Source organism: Dendrobates tinctorius, unplaced genomic scaffold (genome assembly GCF_039654945.1).
Source record: "Dendrobates tinctorius isolate UK_male_01 unplaced genomic scaffold, ASM3965494v1 ptg000203l, whole genome shotgun sequence".
Classification (NCBI taxonomy): Eukaryota; Metazoa; Chordata; class Amphibia; order Anura; family Dendrobatidae; genus Dendrobates; species Dendrobates tinctorius.
In genome coordinates, this window is record NW_027361870.1 from 24409710 (window position 1) to 24433295 (window position 23586).

General features: G+C 45.4%; 2 protein-coding genes across 4 annotated transcripts in view; one reads left to right on the forward strand and one right to left on the reverse strand.

Moving 5' to 3' along the window:
- Nucleotides 1-3118: 3118 nt before the first annotated feature.
- LOC141057330 (prolyl-tRNA synthetase associated domain-containing protein 1-like) lies at nucleotides 3119-6671 on the reverse strand. The gene is made up of 2 exons (XM_073553895.1): nucleotides 6545-6671; nucleotides 3119-3686 (listed from the first exon to the last, which is right to left on the reverse strand). The coding sequence occupies exons 1-2, from the start codon at nucleotides 6620-6622 to the stop codon at nucleotides 3255-3257; spliced, it is 510 nt and encodes a 169-aa protein (XP_073409996.1). The 5' UTR covers nucleotides 6623-6671; the 3' UTR covers nucleotides 3119-3254.
- Nucleotides 6672-12288: 5617 nt separating this feature from the next.
- The window catches only part of GZF1 (GDNF inducible zinc finger protein 1), a 28611-nt gene continuing 17313 nt past the window's right edge, over nucleotides 12289-23586 (forward strand). The window contains exons 1-2 of one of the 3 annotated variants that reach the window (XM_073553897.1): nucleotides 12289-12343; nucleotides 17426-18764. In XM_073553897.1, the coding sequence (XP_073409998.1) occupies nucleotides 17443-18764 (1322 nt within the window). In that variant the 5' untranslated portion in view covers nucleotides 12289-12343; nucleotides 17426-17442. Of the gene's footprint in view, nucleotides 12417-15494; nucleotides 15549-17425; nucleotides 18765-23586 lie in introns of those variants that run through there. The other 2 variants (XM_073553896.1, XM_073553898.1) reach the window with 2 other exon arrangements.

A 23586-nucleotide genomic window follows, 5' to 3' on the forward strand; every position in this document is an offset into this window, starting at 1 on the left:
TGGTGTCCGATAACGATGGGAGCTAATTTTCCGTTCAAAAAGTCAAATGGTGCTCCTTCCCTTACGGACCCTGCCGTACGCCCAAACAGTGGTTTATGACCACATATGAGGTATCGGTGTACTCAGGAGTAATTGTTCAACAAATTTTAGGATCCATTTTATCCTGTTGCCCATGTGAAAATGGAAAAACTGAGGCTAAAAGAAAATTTTTGTGAAAAAAAAGTACTTTTTTTTTTTACAGATCAATTTGTGAAGCACCTGGGGGTTCAAAGTGATCATTATGCATCTAGATAAGTTCCTTGGGGGGTCTAGTTTCCAAAATGGGGTCACTTGTGGGGGAGCTCCAATGTTTAGGCACACAGGGGCTCTCCAAACATGACATGGCAACCGCTAAATATTCCAGCATATTTTCCATTCAAAAAGTCAAATGGCGCTCCTTCCCTTCTGAGCCCTTCCGTGCACCCAAACAGTGGTTTATGACCACATATGAGGTATCGTTGTACTCAGGAGAAACTGCCCAACAAATATTAGGATCCATTTTATCCTGTTGCCCATGTGAAATTGAAAAAATTGATGCTAAAAGAAAATTTTTGTTGGAAAAATTATAATGTCCATTTTATCTTTCCACGTTGCTTTAGTTCATGTGAAACACCTGAAGGGTTAATAATCTTCTTGAATGTAGTTTTGAGTAGCTTGATGGGTGCAGTTTTTGGAATGATGTCACTTTTGGGTATTTTCTGCCATATAGACCCCTCAAAGTGACTTCAAATGTCAGGTGGTCCCTAAAAAAATGGTTTTGTAAATTTTGTTGTAAAAATGAGAAATCGCTGGTCAACTTTTAACCCTTATAACTTCCTAACAAAAAAATATTTTGCTTCCAAAATTGTGCTGATGTAAAAGTACACATGTGGGAAATGTTATTTAGTAACTATTTTGTGTCACATAACTCTCTAGTTTAACAGAATAAAAATTCAAAATTTGAAAATTGCGAAATTTTCTAACTTTTTGCCAAATTTCTGATTTTTTCACAAATAAACGCAAAAATTATCAACCTAAATTTACCACTAACATGAAGCCCAATATGTCACGAAAAAACAGTCTCAGAATCGCTATGATCCGTTGAAGCGTTCCTGAGTTATTACCTCATAAAGGGACACTGGTCAAAATTGCAAAAAATGGCCTGGTCATTAAGGTCAAAATAGGCTTGGTCATGAAGGGGTTAAAATTCTTCCTTCGCCGGATCCGTTAAAACAACGGTCCGGTGCCAAACGTTGTGGTCAGTACAGGAACGGATCCGTTGTCTGCCATTTTAGCGGATTTTAACTGACAGAAAAAACTGATGTGTAAAACAGGCCTTAGCAAACACCCAGAAGGGGAGGAGAGGAGTGACACCACACCCATGTCAGCAGATTCCGCCCATAATTACTGCAGGGCAGTAATGTGAGCTAGTTGTACACTAGGTTTTTGTGTCAAATTTCAGTAGCTGCTCCCCCTAGTGTTAACAAGTGGAAATGCCAAACTTTTTAAAATTATTTTTCATATTTTACAAAATTAAAAACAAATGATAATATTTTTAAAGAAAATGTAAACATTAATTCTTTACATTTTTTCATTTGCTGAAAAAGTTTTTTTTGGACGGCACCTTCCCTTTAAATGGAAGAAGTTTGGGACCTTTGGGTCTTCCTGGACCTGGCCGTCCAGCCAAACTGAGCAATCGTGGGAGAAGAGCCTTGGAGAGAGAGGTAAAGAACCACCCCAAGATCACTGTGGCTGAGCTCCACAGATGCAGTAGTGAGATGGGAGAAAGTTCCACAAAGTCAACTATCACTGCAGCCCTCCACCAGTCAGACCTTTATGGCAGAGTGGCCCGACAGAAGCCTCTCCTCAGTGCCAGACATATGAAAGCCAGCATAGAGTTTGCTAAAAACACATGAAGGACTACCAGACTATGAGAAATAAGATTCTCTGGTCTGATGAGATGAAGATAGAAATTTTTGGTGATAATTCTAAGTGGTATGTGTGGAGAAAACCAGGCACTGCTCATCACCTGCCCAATACAATCCCAACAGTGAAACATGGTGGTGGCAGCATCATGCTATTGGGGGGGGGGAGGTTTCAGCTGCAGGGACAGGACAACTGGTTGCAATTGAAGGAAACATGATTGTGGCCAAGTACAGAGATATCCTGGATGAAAACCTCTTCCAGAGTGCTCTGGACCTCAGACTTGGCCGAAGGTTCACCTTCCAACAAGACAATGACCCTAAGCACACAGCTAAAATAGCAAAGGAGTGGCTTCAGAACAACTCTGTGGCCCTTCTTGACCTGCCCAGCCAGAGCCCTGACCTAAACCCAATTGGGCATCTCTGAAGAGACCTGAAAATTCACCATCCAACCTGACGGAACTAGAGAGGATCTGCAAGGAAGAATGGCAGAGGATCCCCAAATCCAGGTGTGAAAAGCTTGTTGCATCATTCCTAAGAAGACTCATGGCTGTACTAGGGCAAAAGGGTGCTTCTATTCAATACTGAGCAAAGGGTCTCAATACTTATGACTATGTGATATTTCAGTGTTTCCTTTTTAATACATTTGCAAACATTTCTACATTTGTTTTTTTTCAGTCAAGATGGGGTGCAGAGTGTACATTAATGAGAAAAAAATGAACTTTGAGTTTACCAAATGGCTACAATGAAACAAAGAGTGAAAAATGTAAAGGAGTCTGAATACTTTCCGTACCCACTGTATTACCTGCCTGCATGTGAATACATGATATAATTGGTTCTCGGAAAATGAAAATGTTTGCTTTGTGGATAATGGCACCAAGCATTTCTCTTTTCTTGGTCACTTTATTTTTACAGACAAGGATCCAGGTCCTCACATCCTTCATAGTCATCTTTGTCCCCTATAAACAAGAAATCTACAGTGCAGCCTTGTCTGGTGATGCCTGAGACAAAGGGGTTCCAATGACCCAAAAGCAAAGCTAAAGCCTGAAAACAGAAAATCCTAATTTGTGCCCTATCTAGGCGCCTGTAGTCTGACCCTACAGCCTCCCTCCTACCTTGTAGTTTATGGAACGTATTTTAGCAACGAGTAGGTGACAGAAGATAACAAGCAGTGCTGCTTTGTTTAAAATCATACATGAATAATGTAATAACAGCATAAAATTCAATGTCAACACAGAAACACCAAAAAAAAAGCATTCTTCATTTACACCCCCATGAATATTATGCATTGTGGAGAATAGATCATGTCTAGCGTTAATCATCAAAGTTTATCATTATAGGATCATGACCAGTCTTTTTCAAAAAGGTGACAAATTCATCTGGAGTCATCCCCATTGTTGCAGAATTGGTCATGGGATGGAAATAGACCCTCTCATGGCCGCCTTCTAAAAACTTAGAATCCAGGACAAACTTGACGTCTCCTTTGTCATCACAGAAGAGGGCGAGCGGGGTGGCACAGCCCTGACCCACTTTCAGTTTTTCAATCATGGAAGCTTCATCTGCAAACCTGAGGTTTCCGCTTCCGATGTTCAACTTTTTGGCTAGATCGTTCAGGTTTACTTGGCGGTCGTGGAGCACAGTGACCAGCCACAGCCCTTTCTTCTTCTTATCTTTCAAGAACAGGTTTTTACTATGTGCCCCGTGTAGATGCTGGACGTGTGGCAACATTTCTTCCACTGTGAAGACCTGGAAGACACAATTCAATATAAACACCGGGGTTGACCAGGTTTGGCACAAAAGTCTGCAGTGACTCTATGTGGCTGCAGACTCGTGACTCCGGATCCTCCGGGGGGCGGTCATGTGACCTCTAGTAAGGGATAGGCATACTCCCTGACACATTCCGACTAGACATGCACGGCCTAGCGTAACACAAGTGAACTGAGCAAGGCTGCGCACGTCTATTTGGAATGTGTCCGGAAGTAAAGTGGCACGATTTGTTCTCATTTGTCATCTTTCCCATGTTACAGAACTGCAATGTATCCGTAATAACCAGATGTTAGACTGCGACATCTGATTTTTTTCTCGCACTCATAGACTTGAATGGCCGAGAGTCATCCACTGTACGGAAGAAACCGGTGCACACTACGATATTTTTTAAACGCAGATTGTCAGTAATACAAGTCATGTCAGACTAACAAGTCATGTCAGACTAACTTAATTTCCTTCTATGACGGTATCACTGATTGGGTGGATCAAGGAAATGCTGTAGATATAGTATATCTTGACTTCAGCAAAGCATTTGACAAAGTCTCTCATACAATCCTTATTGAAAAAATGACTAAGTATGGAATGGACAAGGCAACTGTTAGGTGGATTCATAACTGGCTTAGTGATCGGACCCAAAGAGTGGTCGTAAATGGCTGCACATCCAGTTGGAAGAATGTCTCAAGTGGGGTACCACAGGGCTCTGTCCTGGGCCCTGTATTGTTCAACATCTTTATCAACGATTTAGATGAAGGAATTGAGGGTAAACTGATTAAATTTGCTGATGACACAAAGCTAGGAGGGATAGCTAATACTAGAGAAGAGAGAGAGAGGATTCAAAAAGATTGAAATAAACTGGAGAAGTGGGCAGCAACTAACAGAATGGTTTTTAACAGGGAGAAATGCAAAGTACTACATCTGGGCAATAAAAATGAAAAAAGCATATATAGAATGGGAGGAATAGGGCTAAGTGACAGCACATGTGAAAAAGACTTGAGTATACTAATAGATCACAGACTGAATATGAGTCAACAGTGTGATGCAGCAGCAAAAAAAGGCAAATGCAATTCTAGGATGTATTAACAGAAGCATACAGTCTAGATCACGTGAAGTCATTATTTCCCTCTACTCCTCTTTGGTCAGACCTCACCTGGAATATTGTGTCCAGTTTTGGGCACCACATTTTAAAAAAGACATCAACAAACTGGAGCAAGTTCAGAAAAGAGCGACCAGAATGGTGACCGGTCTGCAAACCCTGTCTTATGAGGAAAGGTTGCAGGATTTGGGAATGTTTAGTTTGCAAAAGAGAAGACTGAGAGGAGACTTAATAGCTGTCTACAAATATCTAAAGGGCTGTCACATTGTAGAAGGATCATCTTTATTCTCATTTGCACAAGGAAAGACTAGAAGCAATGGGATGAAACTGAATGGGAGGAGACACAGATTAGATATTAGAAAAAACTTTTTGACAGTTAGAGTGATCAATGAGTGGAACAGGCTGCCACAAGAAGTGGTGAGTTCTCCTTCAATGGAAGTCTTCAAACAGAGGCTGGACAGACATCGGACTGGGATGATTTAGCGAATCCTGCTTTGAGCAGGGGGTTGGACCAGATGGCCCAGGAGGTCCCTTCCAACTCTGCGATTCTATGAATCATCTGCACCGCCCCATTAAATAACAATGTTCCAAGTGCTGTCGCCTTTTTTTTTTTTTTTTTTTCTTCACTGAGAATCGGCACTAAAAAACTCTACATGTTTTTTCCCAAGATTTCTATAGATGGTTTTTAGGGAACACAATACCCTGAAAAACATTCCTCGGTGTGAGCGCAGGTGCAGACGAGCGCATCTTCGCTCCCGGTGTGATCTGACAAAACATCGGCCCAATGTTACTCTGTGCACAATCAGATTAAGGCTGTGTGCACACGCTGCGGTTCTGCTGCGGATCTGCAGACAGTGTACAGTAACATGTTATCCTATGGGATTTACAATCTGCTGTGCACATGCTGCGGATTTTTAACTGCGGAAAAGCTGCGGTTTTGAATCCGCAGAAAGAAATGACATGTCACTTCTTTCTGCGGATTCTGCTGCGGTTTCCCTTCTCCTCCACTGTAGAGGCGATAATCCACAGGTCATTTTACCTGCGGTTCCACAGATACAAATCCGCAGCGTGTGCACAAAGCCTTATTCCTCAGACCGAGCCTGTCCAAGAACGGCAGCATGCCCGATCTGCATCCGATAGAGAGCCATCGGCCATGCCAGTCAATGGATCCCATATTCATGGACTGCCAAAATGGAGAAGGTGGGGAAATGTATTTTTCCATCTTCCCCTCATCCGAGAAAGTCAAATTCTGTTATACCGCAGAGGATCATCCATTTTAGTCCCTGAAGCATCGGCTCAGCGACTCGACCTGTGTGATGTGTCATTCCTCTGCCATTATCCAGGAAAACACAATAAATTGATAACTGGGTGTTCCCCATCCCTTTGTCAAATGTATGAGCTTGCTCAGACTCAGGCAGTTCCTAGACACACTCCTAACTAATAACAGCTAATAATCCAATTTATTAAAAACAAAATTCCCGTAGGAAAAACAGAGAGAAAAGACTTGCAATCATTTTGTTGGGAGAGGTGACATCAGCCATTAAGACCAGCAGAGGGCGCTGTACACAGAGTAAACTTTATACAAAGGAAAACAGAGATACAGTGCCCTCTGGTGGCGACATGTATAGCACAACGTGGCACAGACGGAAGAACTGACACTCCACGTGTACGCCGGTGCCGGTGTGTAAGCCGGTCGCAGCCATGCCTGCATTATGTGAGGTGACCCCGTGCAGCCCTGACCTACCTCCGGGTGCTCCACACACACTGGCTCGATCCCCAGCTCCTGGAGATACTGCTGCAGCTCATCCCTTAGAGAAGACATGTTGTTGCTCTGCTGCCCCCTGCTGATCAGTCATGGCTGCTGGACTCTCTTTTTTTTTTTTTTATTAAAACTTTATTATATCCAAAGTGATGTACAATAATAATAAATGATATTGTGGGACTGTGTTAGATCATTGGGCGGGAAAGTATTCACATCGATTGTATCCAAAGTAAAAACGAAACTCTGGCGTTGACCTATGAGCATCACGTATATATACGGTTAGGACGCGCGCTGCGTCTCGTTTATGTACTGCTGTATCATGGAAACGCGCTCGCAGTTCATATCTCAGGGCGGGTCTGTGAGGTAAACCCCTAACAATAGCAGCAAGGTTGGTAGGGGCTATAGTGTAAGTGGCCGCAGGCTCAATCACAGCTTATCGGAAGTCAAGGAGGCCATGGACGAGCCGCGAGGAACTGTGAGGCGCAAATTATCCAAGTTATCCAAGTTTTTTGAAGCAATTTGCACCGTGTCCCCATTCGCTGGGATGGAGCAGCGGCAGAGCATGATGATGTTTTGTGACATATTGTGGGCAAAAATCACTGAGTAGCCCCAGACTACAAGAATAAGGGCACACTTCAGTATCCTGCGCCCCTGAAGATCTCTAAATTAAACAGCTATTTCCATTATATTAAATGAGCAAAGATGCAAAGTCCTTATAAAAACAAGCAACTTTGCAATTTACCAGCGTCAGGGCAGCGCTTCCAAGTTGCATATAAAAAAGAGAGTTTGTAAGCACTGCGCTCATTGCCTAAGAGACTGGCCACCTCCAATACACTACAGTGGTGGCCAGGCCTTCTAGGCAATGAGTGGAGCACTTACAAGCTCTTTTTTTAAAAAAAATACAGCTTGCAAATGCTGCTTTGAAGCTGGCTGGATCGCTGTATCTCTCCTCTGATGCTCCAGAGGCAAAGCTTCTGCTGCTTGCCGGATGAGCGAGGGCACAGCACAGGCCGGGAACGCAACAGCCCTGCCGTACTGCTGCTCCGAACTGTCAACCAGTAGCGTACTGCCGCAGCAATGTACATTTACACATTGCACTTAGGGCTCGTTCACACGAACGGATTTTCAGTACGAGTGTGGTCTGTGAATAAAAATGAGCCGTCCATAGACCGATGTTATTCAATCGGGCAGCACTGATACGTGATTCATTGTCATTGACCGAATCTTCGTGTGAAATAAATCACAGGGATCACAAATCCCACTGTAAAATCGGATGAGTCTCGCCCAGTCAAGTCCAAGGTGTGCAAAACAAATGAGCTGCCGTATGGAGCCGCAGTATAGGATCTGATTATTATAGAGACATTGCAATTCTGCAACATTGGAAACGGTAAATGGTTAATAGCTGCTGCTGTAAAAAACGCATTGTATGCGTATGACAAGCGAGAGACAAATGGCCCCACGTTAAGCTGAGCCCCGATCATCGGACTAATGCAGACTAACTCATCATCACCGGTGATCCCAGTAATTGGCTGCAGCGGTTATGTGCACTATAGCTGAGACATCGCTGCTGCAGCCTGTCAACATCGACCAGAGCTACGGCAGAGGCACTTTACTGGAGCCTAATTTTCACCTAGAGGAAGCCCAATGGCAGAAATTAACCATACATGGAAAATCCCTTAGTATTCTGGCTTTTTGTTAAATCCGCCATACGGTTGTGGAGATTTGGGCCTTCTTATTTTGGGTCACCATTTCTGGCCTTTGCAAGGAGGCGGTGCTCATAGATAATACAGAGCAAGCTGCCCCCTTGTGGCCTCTTTTACCCTAGTGACATGATCTGCCGAGATCGGAGACACTACGATAATCACAATGCGTCATGTCATCACGGAGCCAGCTGTGCGCTTCTACTTAGTTTTCTTTCCATCTGTCTTTGAAATGTCCTTCGAATGTTGCAATTGCAAAGGTAACCACAAGACTTCCAACAAGTATCTACGGATAGATTCACATTGAGTTTTGGAGGTCTTCAAGAGGAATCTGTTTCGCTGCCTTTCCTTTTAGCTATTTTTCCTACACACAGGGTCAAATTCATCACAACTTTTACAGCATAATCCAGGTGTGAAAAGTCGTAACTCTGTGCTAAAATGTTGTGACTTTTGACTGTCTTGCGCCATTTTTACCCAGCTTCAACAAAGGGGGTGGTGCTGGGGTGTGCGGACAGCCGCTAGTCAAATTTATTCGCTTCAGCACAAATCTTACTCCAAGGTAACAGAACATGCCGGTATCCTGCGCTGCTGGCTGTAGCATCAAGGAATCCAAGACACGGCGTGTGAGGAACAGCACGGCTTAATCTCCATGCGTTTCGAAGTTCTCTGACTTCTTCAGGAGCACCAGAGAGCTTTGAAGTCAACAGAACGCAGTGTATTGGATTTCTTTGATTATACAACCAGCAGCGCAGGATACCGGCATCTACTAATACCTCCGCTGAATATCATATTCTCATTCTCTACTGGTGTTGTGCCTCACACAATGGCGTCAGGTGTGCAGTGCCGCATTACTCACCATACTGTTGTCTGGATAACAACCAACTGACTGTCCCCACAGCCTTTCCTTCACAAATCTTACCCCAGCAGAGACTAGAGTAAGATTTCTAGAAAGGCGCAAAATATTCAGGATTGAGAGTCCTCAGTAGTTGATACCTTTTAATGGCTAACTGAAAAGATGGTAACACATTGCAAGCTTTCGAGACTACTCAGGTCTCTTCATCAGGCTAGACCAATACAAAATCTGAAGTCACATATTTATGCACAATACAGCCTAGAAAAAATGCATTAGATAAGACAAGTGACGTGAAGCAGAACTATCAATATGGGAGAGGGAGAAACATAAATATAAACATTGGACCAGTTCATAGATAAGGAGTCCGGATGTTTTATGGTCCTCTGATTGGGGTCTAGTTCTGTGTTGTGATGCCCCCACAAGGTTTTAAAAGGAAATTCCTTAGTTGATGTAAAAAGACATAAATCCATGTGACACATTCATTCCAGCACTGAGAGTGTCAAAGGCCGTCATAAATTTGTACTCCCAAACTCGTCTCTCTCTCTTAGAATTGAAGTTACCTTTCAATACCAGTAATTTCATATCCATGTTGCTGTGATCAGGGATACAGAAATGTTTTGCCACAGGTAGATCCATTCTTTTTTCTCATTGTGTGACGATGAGCATTCATCCTTGTTCTAAGCTTTTGCCCGGTCTCCCCCACATACAGACCCCCAGTTGGACATTTAGCACAAATAATTAAGTACACCACATTAGATGTAATGCAGGTGAAAGTACCTGGGATCTTGTAGTCCTGTTGTGAGTTGGGGATCTTTATCTTGTCCGTGGTCATTATAAATGGACAGGTTTTACATTTTTTCTGGTTGCAAGGAAAGGTTCCTGTAGCTCTTGGAGAGGACAGGGAGCTTCTGACAATGATGCTTCTTAAATCCTGAATATTTTTCTATCTACTGGCTAACACGGTACAAAGATATACATGTTTCCTGTTAGAAAGGCGCAAGCCACTCGTCCTTCGCCTCTTAATGAATCAGGAGCCTCACACTCCAGCACCTGTGACTAGTTGGTCCTGCACCTCCTGGTCTGACACCCCCCTCTTGTGATAAGCAGCTCATTGCCTATGGACTCTGTACACTAAGAGCCTGGTTTGGGCGGGATTAGCTTTCTCTGCTCAATTCTAAATCTAAAAGCTGTGATTGAGTGCGAACGGCTGCACTCAGTAATCTGTGATACAGCACTGGAGTCAGGGTCTCTTTCTCTACAATGGGCTGCTCTTAGACGAGGCAGCAAAAACCTGCTGACAGAGACCGTTTAAGATGGCCAGTCTCAATAAATTGGAGCTACAGTGTTTTGCAGCCTTTTGACTTGACAAACTTAAGGGTATGTGGACACCAGGTATTTTTAAAGCTGGCCCACCCAAAACCGCCACCTGAAAAAGAGCCCAGAAAAGGCTGAAAGGAAATGAGCATGCATCTGTCTATAAAGACTTGCTGTGTGTGTGCAGTCGCGTAAGCGTCTTTTATCCGCTTCAGACTAGGCCTCATTCACTCATCAGTGTCTCCGGAAAGTTTGGTGACAGTTTTCACACATACCGGAGACAATGACACACATAAAACCATTCAAATGAGTGGGTCTGTGCACATGTCAGTGTGTTTCCAGGGACCCTGTGTCCGTGGGCAAAACGCACTGACATGTTTTTTTTTCCGTCAGCACGGGCCACAAAATATCCTGCACAGGGAGAACATTGATGTCATTTGTGTGACATGCATCGGCGCCGGGGTAGAAGCGCTACAGTAAACGCTCTTCCCCGGCGGCAGGTGCTGAAGACGGCTCTCATCATTGTCTCCTGCTCTGCCAGCGATCGACGCGAGCAGAAGAGAATGATGAGAGTTATATTAAAGTCAGAATGACAGCAGGTGGGGGCTTTTTGGACTATTACCCCCATCATTCGACACCTGCTGCTGCTAATAATAGTGACAGCAGGAGCGGATGATGGGGGTGTTCCTCACCCGCTACCTGCGATATAAATAAATGAAAACCGGGCATGGGTTGCCTCCTATTTTCTATAACCAGCCAGGTAAAACTCATATCTGGTGTTGCAACCTTCAGCTGTCAGCTTCAGCAAGGTTGATTATCAAGAATAGAGAGGTCCCCATGCTGTTTTTTTTTTAAATTATTTAAATAAATCATTAAAAAAAACGGTGTAGGGTCCCCCCCAAATTTTGACAACCAGCCTTGCTAAAGCTGACAGCTGAGGGTTGCAGCCCCCAGTTTTGCCTGGTTGGTTATGGAAAATAGGGGGGAACCCACACCAGCTTTTTCATTAATTTAGTTATATTGCTTGTGGCGGGTAAGGAACAACCCCATCATCAGCTCCTGCTGTCATTGTTAGTAGCGGCAGCAAGTGTCGGATGATGGGAGTAATTGTCCCAAAAGCCTCCACCTGCTGTCATGGTTCGGATATTAATATAACTCTCATCATTCTCCTCTGCTCGAGCCGGAGACAATGATGAGAGCCGTCTTCAGCACCCGCCGCCGGGGAACAGCGCTTACTGTAGTGTTTCTTCCCCGGTGGCCGTCCGTGTGGTACTGATGCTGCACACATATGCCGCAAGTATTACACAAACGGACATGGATATCTCCGGTACCGGAAATAAACGGACATGTGAAACTGGCCTAACATGACGTCACTAATACATAAAAGTAAAAAAGAATACAAGGCCCTTCACCAAAACCATTGCCGCACTCTCCTGAAGGGGCATTGTCTGCTGGAACAACCAGGAGGCTGTGCGTACCCTAATGGGTCTGTGAATGGCAACAACCAGACACAAGGGCCTGGCCTAATGCACAGGGGGTTAGACCAGACCACTTGTATCAGTTAGCCCCCACACAGGTGACAGAGCGGCTCTCCCTGAGGTATACACGTCAAGCTCTGCACCACTAATGACAGCTCACTAGCTCGGACATGAAGCTCCATCGTGATCTTATTGCCAGCAATACAGCACAGGCGCGCCGCCATCATGTCGGAGCCGCGCAGTGCGCACATACTACTACTATGCACTACTGCAGACAGTGGAAGCCCAAGTTTTACCCCCTAGCAAGTGACGTCATCAGCTCATCAAACAGTGCTATTTGCATATCACATGATGATTGGTGGATGGCTTAAAAGTGGGTGTGGCCAACATGCAGGAAGGAGTTCTTCTGGGTTACCGTATATCTCCTTCACTTCCGGTACGCACCGTAATCATCTGTGAGGGAGCGACACAGTGCGGCGCTGTACCGGATTACACGGTACAGCCGCGAGGTATGTGGTCACACAGCTGTCACCTCCGGGCGTCAGTGCGCGCACTGCGGGGGTCCGGGAGCCGTGCTACACCCGGGCCTAGTGCCTGTAGCCTCAGTCTACACATGACAGCACAAAGCCTGGCTCCTGCAGACCACTTGTCTGTCAGTGATAATCTCTTGCTGATAAAACCCTTAGTGTGTTGCAATAGCAAAACCCAACCCAGTAAGCGAAAGATCGCTGGAATCAGGGTCTCTGTCCGTATATTATGGTGCTTTCAGATTAGGTAGCAAAAAACCTGCCGACAGATTCCATTTAACCTCTTACAGACAGACAATTTTAACCTTAATGACCAAGCCAAAGTTTTTCAATCTGACCACTGTCCCTTTACATGGTTAATAACTGGAACGCTTCCATGGATCCCGGTGATTCTGAAGTTATTTTTCTGTGACATATTGTACTTCATGTTAGTGGTAAAATTTCTTCTATATGACTTGCGTTTATTTGTGAACATATTGGAAGTTTAGCAAAAATTTCACAATTTTCAAACTTTTAATTTTTATGCCCTTAAACCATAGAGTCATATTGCACAAAATACCGGTAGTTAACAGTTTTCCATATGTCTACTTTATAGTGACAATTTTTTATTAAAAACTTTTTTTTGGTTAGGAAGTTAAGGGTTAAAAGTTGATCAGCGATTTCTCATTTTTCCTACAAAATCACTATTTTTAGGGACCACATCACATCTGAAGTCACTTTGAGGGGTCTATATGACAGAAAATACCCAAAAGTGACACCATTCTAAAACCTGCACCCCTCAAGGTGCTCAAAACCACATTCAAGAAGTTTATTTAAAGGGAACCTGTCACCAGGTTTGGCCGATATAAGTTACGGCCATCGCCTTTCAGGGCTGATATACAGTATTCTATAATGCTGTATATCTGCCCCCAACCGACCTGTAGAAAAATAACTTATTATACTCACCTGCGGGGCGGTCCGCTCCGAGGGGTGTCGCTCTTCTTTTGTCGGCACCTCCCATCTTGTTGCGATGCCACCCTCCTGCTTCCTTCATGGCTCCCCAGCATCATGCTCCTGCGCAGGCGTACTTATCTGTCCTGTTGAGGGCAGAGCAAAGTCCTGCAGTGCGCAGACGCCGGGAAAGGTCACAAAAGTCTCAGCGCCTGCAAACTGCAGGAATTTGCTCTTCTCTCAGCAGGGCAGAGCAAAGTACTCCATTGCAGCGATTGGGACCCCGTGTCACGCCACGGCGTCTCCGGTCGAAAGGCAGAGGGGCTCTCAGCCCCTGGTCCGGCTCCGGAACGCTGCGATCTTTTGTGATCGCAGTGTAGCGGCGGCTAAAGTGCCAGGAGTGGTCTGTGACTGCTCCTGGCACTTAGTGCCGGGTGTCAGCTGTGAGAATCATCTGACACCCGGTCGCGATTTGCCACGCTCCCCCCGTGTGTGCGGCTGATTGCCCATGACGTACTATCCCGTCCATGAGCAGTAAGTCCCAGGTCACATGGATGGGATAGTATGTCAGCTTTCAGAAAGGGGTTAACTCAGGAAGAGTTCAGAAATCATGATTTTTAATCACAGCTTTCATGCCTCTTGGTATGCTTTCCACCACTCTTTCACACTGCTTTTGGGTGACCTTATGCCACTCCTGGTACAAACATTTAAGCAGTTCTTCTTTGTTTGATGGCTTGTGACTATCCATCTTCCTCTAGATTACATTCCAGAGGTTTTCAATGGGTTCAGGTCTGGAGAGTGGGCTGCCCATGACTGGGATTTGATGTGGTGGTCCTTCATCCACACATTGATTGACCTAGCTGTGTGGCATGGTGCATTGTCCTGTTGGAAAATACAGTCCTCAGAGTTGGGGAACATTGAGCAGAAGGAATCAACTGTTTTTCCGGGTTAACCTTGTATGCGGCTTGATTCATATGGCCTTCGCAAAGATTAACCTGCCCAATTCCAGCCTTGCTGAAGCATCCCCAGATTATCACCGATCCTCCACCAAATTTCACAGTGGTGCAAGACACTGTGGCTTGTACGCCTCTCCAGGTCTCCATCTAACCATTAGACGACCAGGTGTTCGGAAAAGCTGAAAACTAGACTCATTAGAGAAGATTACCTTACTCTAGTCCTCTATGCTTCAATCCTTATGGTCTTTGGCAAACTTCAGCCTGGCTCTCCTTTGCTTCTCATTGATGAAAGGCTTTTTTCTACCTTTACATGACTTGAGCCCTGCCTCTAGGAGCCTGCTACGAACTGTTCTTGCCGTGCATTTCACCCCAGCTGCCATTTGCCATTCCTTTTGTAGGTCACTTGATGTCATCCTGCGGTTGCTGAATGACATTCGAATAAGATGACGGTCATCCCGGTCAGTGGAGAGTTGTCTTCACCCTTGTTGTCCCCAATGTCTGCTGCTTGACCTTGCTGTAATGGACTTCCATCTTGGAAATTTTAAGGATGGAGGCAATATGACTCTCACGGTATCCCTCTGAGCCCTTCTTTTCCTCACTCAAGACTTTTCTTTTCATCTCCTTTGGCATGGTTAAGGGTGTGTGCACACTGCGGATCTGCAGCGGATTTGGCCCTGCGGATTCGCAGCAGTTTCTGCTGCGTTGTACAGAACCTTTATTTTCTATGCAAAATCGAAACTGCAGTGCAGATGCTGCAAAATTTTCTGCGCGGATTTGCTGCTGTTTCAAATCCGCAGAAAGAATTGACATGTCAATTCTTTCTGCGGATTCCGCTACGGTTTGCCATCTGCTCCATTGTAGAGATGATAAACCGCAGGCTTATCCACAGATGAACTGCAGGTCTTCTTACCTGTGGATTTACCTGTGGATTTTACTAAATCCGCGCGGAAAAATCCGCAGAGCATTCCGCAGCGTGTGCACACACCCTAAAAGTTATTTTTTCATTCCTATTACTCTTGGGATATTTCTAACACTTGTTTTGCCATCCAGCTTGTCCTATTGCAAGAGGATTGTGAACACCACAGCAGGGTTTTTTATACTTTCCTTCGTTAAATAAGATTTGGTTTAGGTGATCACCTAATCAGAAGCACATTAAGTAGAATGAGGTGTACTCTGGCGGGAATTCAACTGACACTGGAATGGAATGGCTGTCGGACATGTAGAGAAGGTGATTTTTTATTTTGTCACAGTATGATGAAAAAAAGCATAATTTTTGGCATTTTTTTTTTTTTTTTCTTCAAGGCGATCAGATACAACATGTCATTTTATAGAATGACTTTTTGGACACGCCGATACCAATTATGTTTACGTATTTTGTTTTATTTTTGTTTTGTGTGTTTTTTTTATTTTTTTTTTAAACATATTTAATTTAACTTTTTTAACTTTTTTTTTTTTTTTCTTATTCCACTGTGGGACATGTATAATTTTTACTTTGATCACTGGTTTCTTGCACTGCAATACTCGGTTACTGCAGTGTATGAGAGCAGTCGGTGAGTCACAGACACAGCCTGTGAGACCCAGCTTATAACTGGATCTCACAGGCCACCGTACCCTGGGGTCGTCATATGACCTCAGGGTATCATGGTAACCATCGACATCTGCAGATTTACCTGCAGATTATCACTGTGGCTGCAACTAAATATTTTTTTTTTGTTTGTTTTTTTTCTGTGTTCTTTTTGCAGACAGGTTCTGTTATGTCAGTTTTTGTACTTTTGATAAACAACATTAAAGACTGATACCTCCAAACCTATAAATGTTCTGTAATTAAATAAATTAATAATGGAAACCTCCACAAGCACAAAGTCAACCATTGTATTACGTATTGGTAGGTGGATTAGATCTACAACTGATCATTATCTCCCTCCTTTAGTGGAAAAAAGAACCCCCTTCCTAAATCTGACAATCGGAGAGTGTATCTACCCTGGAATCTGTAAGAGGGGGTGATGACATGTAGCAACTTCCCTGTTCGTCTCTCCATCACCGGAAGACGTGTGTCCCCCGTACACATTAGACCAGTGTTCCCCAACTCCAGTCCTCAAGAGCCACCAGCAGGTCATATTTTCAGGATTTCATTAGTATTGCCCAGGTGATGGAATTATTGCCTGTGCAGGTACTGCAATGATCACCTGGGCCATACTAAGGAAATCCTAAAAACATGAACCATTGGTGCCAGTGGCTCTTTAGGACTGCAGTTGGGGAACACTGCTAGACTATAGGCTAAAGCCGTTGGCATTAGCGGGTTCAGTCAACATTGGTCTAATGTGTATGGGGGGCTGGAGGCTTTATAGGAGGACAGACAATAACCAGATATAATCTTGTGTTTCTTGCTTGTAAATGGTATTCACCATCATTGTCCTCCTCCTTTATGAACACTGTGGAAGTAATTTTGGCCTCTCAGCCTTCTGATTGCTATGAACATGCCTAACTATGGTCCAGTTTTGATAGTTCAGCATCATAAACAAAGTATGGCCAATATCTAGATCTAACTAGACCAGTGGTCCACAACCTTTATTACCTTGCAAGCCTCCAATACACACACCGTAGTGGTACCCAGGACTGTCATAAGCAGTTTAATGACAACCTAATGTTCCCCACAGAAAGCGCACCGAGATCTTCTTCCCTTATAGGCAGTATATCCATGGGGTTATCACATTACACCCATTCGATATTCGTACATCAAGCACTCCCTCCACACTATTGTGTCCAGCTTTAAAAGTCTTCTAAATGGCAGTAACATCCTCTCTCCAGGTTACCCTATTTATCACCCCCTGTCCCATCAGTATGTGCACACCCTGGTCTGCTGGTAAGTGCAGGGCTACTCACAAAGTTACCATGTATAGACCTTCTCTTCATAGCTGTTTGCTCGACCTGGTGCTAATGCATCAAGCTGTCATGCAAGTGCAAGCCACACCATGGACCTGTGAGCCCCATGTGGCTCCCAAGCCACTAGTTGAGGAACCCTGATCTAGACTATGACAGTTCATATGTCTCCCGATTGTCCCTGTGTACATTGTTTGTTATTGATTATGGTTCTTTTTCTACCAGGTTAGGACAAGTCTACTATGATGGAAAGCACGGTTGTGTTGCTTGAGTCCAAATCCTTGCCTGTCCGCCTTATGAACGAAATGCATCAACTTCGTATCCACGGTCATTTATGTGATGTGACCGTGATAATAGAACATCAGGGGTCCAGAGTAGAGTTCACTGGCCACAAATCTGTCCTCGCCGCCTCCAGCAAGTACTTCAAGGAGATATTTATGAATGAGACTGATGGTGGTGGCACCATTGTGCTAAATGAGATCTCCGCTAATGACTTCTCCTCATTCCTGGAGTTTGTGTATACAGCGAGGATAGAAGTGTTTGAAGATCACGTGCAACGGATGATTGATATTGCCAACAAACTGAAATGTGCTGACCTTGCAGAAACTTGCATGCAGCATAAAAAGCAGCTGGACGATTCGGTTTGGTTGGACTTGCAAAATATTGTTGAATCACAAGAAACTGATGAAGACATGCAAGAGCTGGAAAACTCTGTCCAGGAGATCCAAAACAAGGAAGAGGTCCTAGTAACCAATAATACCACCAGCTTTCCTAATCTTGAGGAAAAAATTGGAAGGGAATTGTGTCCAAGGTCTACCACAGATGATGGAAATAATGATGAGGAAACACAAGATCCCTCAAAGTTTCCGAACTCCAAATCAAGAAGGTCAAGTGGCCGCCTTGCTGGCAAAAAAGCGGTTGTCGAAATTCCAAAGAAAAAGTACACTCGTCGCCTGCGAGAACAGCAGGATAGTGAAGAAGTCACTTCCTTGTTGAATGGCCTAGGTAATGAAGAAAACTCGTGTAATGAAGAGCCCATGGATGAGCAGACGGACTGTAGTATAAAGGCAGAAGATGATGAGGACAGTCCGTGCGAATTAGATGAGGCTGATAAAAAATCTAATGATGACAGGCACAAAACTGGTGACTGCTTTACGTGCGCCATCTGTGGGGAGAACTTCACAGATGAAAATACTTACTTGAAGCACTCTAAAGAGAATCATGGCAGCTCCGAAGAGAGCCATCTCTGTGAGATTTGCAATCAGACATTTGCAAATAGGTGTAATTTGAGAAGCCACCAACGTCACGTGCACAGCAACGATCGTCAGTTTCCATGTGAACTTTGTGGTAAAAAGTTTAAAAGGAAAAAGGACATCAAGAGGCACATTCTGCAGGTCCACGAGGGCGGCGGAGAAAGACATTTCTGTCATCTGTGTGGGAAGGGATTGAGTTCCAAGACTGCTCTGAGGCTCCATGAGAGAACGCATACAGGGGACAAACCGTTCGAATGTAACCAGTGTGACGCCAAGTTTTCCCAGACGTCTGCACTGAAAACGCACGTAAGGTAGGAGCTGGCCCTGCAGCAGTGGTAGCTATACTAGTAAATACAAAGAAAGTCTTTGCCGAATGTTGTCACTTCTTCTCCATGCTCCTCCCAAGTGCTGGAAGTACATGCCCTGCCATCTTTATTTCATCCTTTTTTGTCACCTTTGCTTCATAAGTGGGCTCTTCCATAATCACAGCAGCATCTTATCATGTGTTGACTGGTGAGACCTTCTGCGATCAGACACATATGACTTACTGAGACAGGTTGTGATTATGGGAACAACCCACTAAACCTTAACGGGGTTTATTTGTCAAACGTTTTTCAATATCTGACCACTGGGACTCCCAAGTGAGGAATCCGAGTGCTCCGCTCTTCACATTAACTTAGAAAAAAAAACACGAAAATCAGAGTGGTACTTTATTTCACCAATGCATGTTGCTTGTGTGTAGTAAAATACTTACTGGTGGCCGACTTCTGTTTCCAGTGCCACGCCGGTCCTCTCCTGCACTCTGTGACCATAGTAGTGACTGGCCAGATCACTCGCTGGGTATTTGCTGGGAGCACTGGAAGTCATGCCTGAATGTAAGTCTCCAAGACTCCAAGCAAGGCTCTAATAGAATGACATTAAGGGCGCCTGCTGATGATCATATGAAAAATCTTCCGAGTTCATCCAGTAAACTCGGATGATTTTTTTTTTTTTTTTTTTTTTCTAATCTTAATCAGATTTTAATCCAAGCGCCATTCATATGTCCGTTTTTTACGTCCACGTGACGTCCGTGTACGATCTATTTGCAAACAAGTACATTAAGTCGTACATGATGACATATATTTAGAATAGCATTCTTCCTGTAAAAATTGGATGCCACGCTGTTGCCCAAATTTGATCTTTTTTTGTTTTTTTTTTGTTTATTTTCTCGCGCCCATAGAGTTGAACAGCTGAATCTCATCTGAGATTTGGATTAAAGTAGTGCGTGCTGTGTTTTTTTTTTTTTTTTTTTTTTTCCTCACGGACATTTCATTCATCTGAACTGCCCTATTGAGTAACATGAATCAGTGTGCTATTCGATTGAAAATCGGATACCACAGGTCTGGTTTATATGCTCATCTGCACGCACCCTAAGAGAGATAGTAACAGCTGTGATTTCTGACCAGTCAGAGGTACGGTCACAACATGGCAGAGAGTGACCGGAGCGGCAACGGAAACAGTAGAAGACAGCCACTGGTAGGCATCTTATTTTGAGGACCAGAAGACGCACCCCTAAATAAAATGGTGCGTCTTTATAGTCCATTTTAACATTAGCTTACAGGGGGGGTCAGCGGTGGAGCAATGTCGCTGTTTTAGGAGGCCAGCGGCAGGAATGAGGCGATTCTGCGGGCCTTGGGCTGAGAGGAGGGGGTGTACAGGCGATGTGAGGCTACAGGCCCTCGGATCTCACATAACATGCTGGTGAGCGGAGTTCTCTTTCCCACTAATTTCCTTGCGGTGGGTCTCTGGGGAAAATGTCCGCTTAAGGCTATTTTCCAGGTCATCCACCTGACAGCACCATGGAAGACGTTCTTCTTACCCTCAGTGGGACAGGAAACAACGAGAGTTTAAAAGGACCCTCCCCCACCACCCTTCAGTGTTTTTTTTCCTGTCCCACTGTTGATAGTATCGATGATAGAATCTCCGGCCGCTCCATGGGCAGACTGTGAGGATCGGGGGGGCCCAGCTTTACCCTTCCCACCCCGTCGAGTCTGCAGCTGACACTCAACCAGAGGGGTCCCTCAACATACCTCAGTGCCACGCTACTCCTGAGGAAGGATTCGCTTCCCTCTGACTGGGGCTCTCAACCTAGCACGCTTGCCTCAGACGCCTCCGGGTCCGCCTCTATGAGCACCAGCAGCAGGGTCCATCAAGCGGGTTCCGGAAGAAACAGTGTTACCGGGGGTGTCTCGGCGTGACAAGCACTAGCTCCTGGCCGCCTCACGCTTCACTTCCGGGTCAGAGGCAGCGTCACTCCCCCCGGGTGAGGGTGAACTTCCGGAGCGAGGCTGGCAACACAGCGTTTGCATGGAAGGAGACATCGCCAGGATATAAGAGGTAACGGGGATCCAAGGTATTGTCGGCCGGCTCAGATACAGGTTCTCCCTGGTTCCAGCATGGATGAGGCGGGCAGAACAGAGATGAACTCAGAGAGCCAGGGTCATGTGAGTACCGGGCCGCAGTTCCTCACAGAGGGAAGGAGCCTTTGGCCATGACACATGTTAGAAACCACAGGGCATATACGCTGTGTCTTTTAGGGAGGAGCATCCACCGCAACAGCTGTAAAAAAAAGGATGAAAAGAAGCCGGGGAAAAGTAAAAAGTGCCCAGTCTGCAGTAAGAAACTATCAAACGCTTGGCAGAAACCCCTCTGTAAAGCATGCACTGGCCGGATCATAGAGGAAGAACAAGCTGCCCTTATTACAAACATGAGATCCATCATAAGGCAGGAGGTGCAGGCTTCAGTGGCAGATCTCATATACCCCCAGGCCATCCCGGCAGACACCCAGGGATCCCAGAAGAGACCGAGTGTATCAACCCTGCTGGCATCACTGCATGGCCTCCCATCCCCCACACACCAACTTACTCACTGCTCCGGGTCATGCTGTGAATTCTGTTTGCTGCCAGTCCTATGCTCTGTGCCTTGTGTTTCTGCTCTCCTGTATGCTTCCTGGCTATGTGTGTATAGGGGGTGACGCCAGAACTCTCTGGTTCTTATGCAGTCAGGGTGCACCTGTTCAATCTGTCCTTGACCAATTATCTAGAGCCCTCGACTATTTAGATCCTCCACACCCACTGAACATTGCCTGTGCAATGTCTAAAACTCAGTTAGTGTTTTGCTGCTGAGGAAGCCAGGCCATGTTCTGTGTATCTCCTTCTCTGGAGGAATACTCCTAGCCTTGCTTTGTATTCTTTGTCTGCCCTCCAGGAGGCTTCATATCCTGGTCTCTGTGTCTTAGTCCTAGCTTTGTGTTTATTTGTCCTTCCGCCTGCCAGGAGGCAGAATATCCTGGTCCTTGAGTCTTTGTCCCTGTACCTTGTCTTGTACTGTCTCCTTGTCTATGGCCTTCCTTCCCTGCTGTGTCTTTCCTTGTGTCCTCCCTGTCTGTGCTCTGCACCTTTTTCTTCTCATACCACGCCCGCCTGCCCTGTGTCTCCAAGCTGTGCCCGCTTGCCCTGTGTCTCAGCCAACCTGTCACTTGCACCTGACCAGGTGTCCTGTCCTCGAGTGAGTGGGATCAGCAGCCACAGCCAGACGCCACCCTGGAGTGGCACCCGGCAGCTACCTGCCGCACAGCCTGACCTCACCATCAGAGGCTCCAGTGAAGACTGAGGTAGCTGTCGTAGTCACGCCCCTTACAGGGTAGTCTGGTCTGAGGCACAGTGGAGCCACAACCCCCTCCGGCTCGTGCCCATCAGCCAAGGTGTGAGCGTGACACCGAGAGAGTCGGATACATCTTCTGAAGAGAACCTCTCCGTATTTGACCCGGAGGAAGGAGGGTCAAATATGGATCCTCCAGAGAGGGGTAAAAGATATTTGTTTTCCTCAGCTGACACTGAGGAGCTTCTCGGGGGAAATATGGCACACCATGCAGATAGAGGAGCCTTTTAAAACCCTCTCCGCACAGGATGAGATGTTTGGGGGGCTGCGTTCACAGACATCTATGGTTTTTCCTGTAAAACCTCATATTTGGTTCATGGTTCTAGAAGAATGGGAGGAGGTAGAAAAAAGACTCACTATCCCTCGAGACTTTAGACTACGACTGCCATTTGACACGGAGGAGGTCAAGATATGGGAAGAAGTCCCCAAGATAGACATCCCGGTGGCGAATGTCTCTAAGAACGGCTATCCCTTTCGAGTACTCCTCTAACCTGAAGGAGCCTATGGACGGAAAAGCCGAGGGGCTCCTGAAAAAGACATGGTAAGCCTCGGCAGCCATAATACACGCAAATATTGCAGCGACATCGGTAGCACGTTCCATGCACCTGTGGGTAGATGACTTAGAGGAGCATTTAAAATCCCTTCCCCTGTTAAAATTAGCTACGGGATTCTTGGCTGATGCATCTGCGGAGTCAGTGCGGTTCGCAGCCAGAAATCAATCTCTGTCCAACGCACCTCGAAGAGCCATTTGGCTAATGAGCTGGTCGGGTGACACACAAAGAACAAGTTCTGTTCCATCCCTTTCTCAGGGGAAAAGGTATTCGGGCCTGTCCTAGACTACATTCTAGAGAAGGCCTCTGATGAGAAAAAGGGTTTCCTGAGGAAAAGCGTAAAAAATACCAGCCCTTTCGGAGGCCCCGTTATAACCAGATATCAGACTATAGGGGGAAAGGGAAGTCTGGACGATGGAGCTGTCCCAAGGGCGGAGAAGGCAGAGGAAGGAATAGAGTCTATCTTCTCAGGATCAGGCTCTGGGGGGGGGGGGGAAATGACACCATCAGGGTGGGGGGACGGCTGACCATGTTCCTGGAGAGTTGGCAAAAGATTTACACGAGTCTGTGGATTCTTCAGGTTACTGCCCAGGGTACAGGATAGAGTTCGAGGACCGCCCACCAGAAAGATTCCTTGTAACCAGTTCCCCTATATCTTCAGCCTCCCTCATATGGTCAGACATTCAGGACCTCCTAAAGATGGCAGCAATCAGTCCAGTTCCTATTCAAGAAGAGGGCAGGGGTCATTACTCAAGCCTCTTTTCGATTTAAAAAAAAACAAAAAAAAAAAAACATCAAGGGAATCAAGGACGATAATAAATCTCAAGCCCTTGGTTGAGGTACAAAAAATTCAAACTGGAGTCCATAAGATCCACAATACATC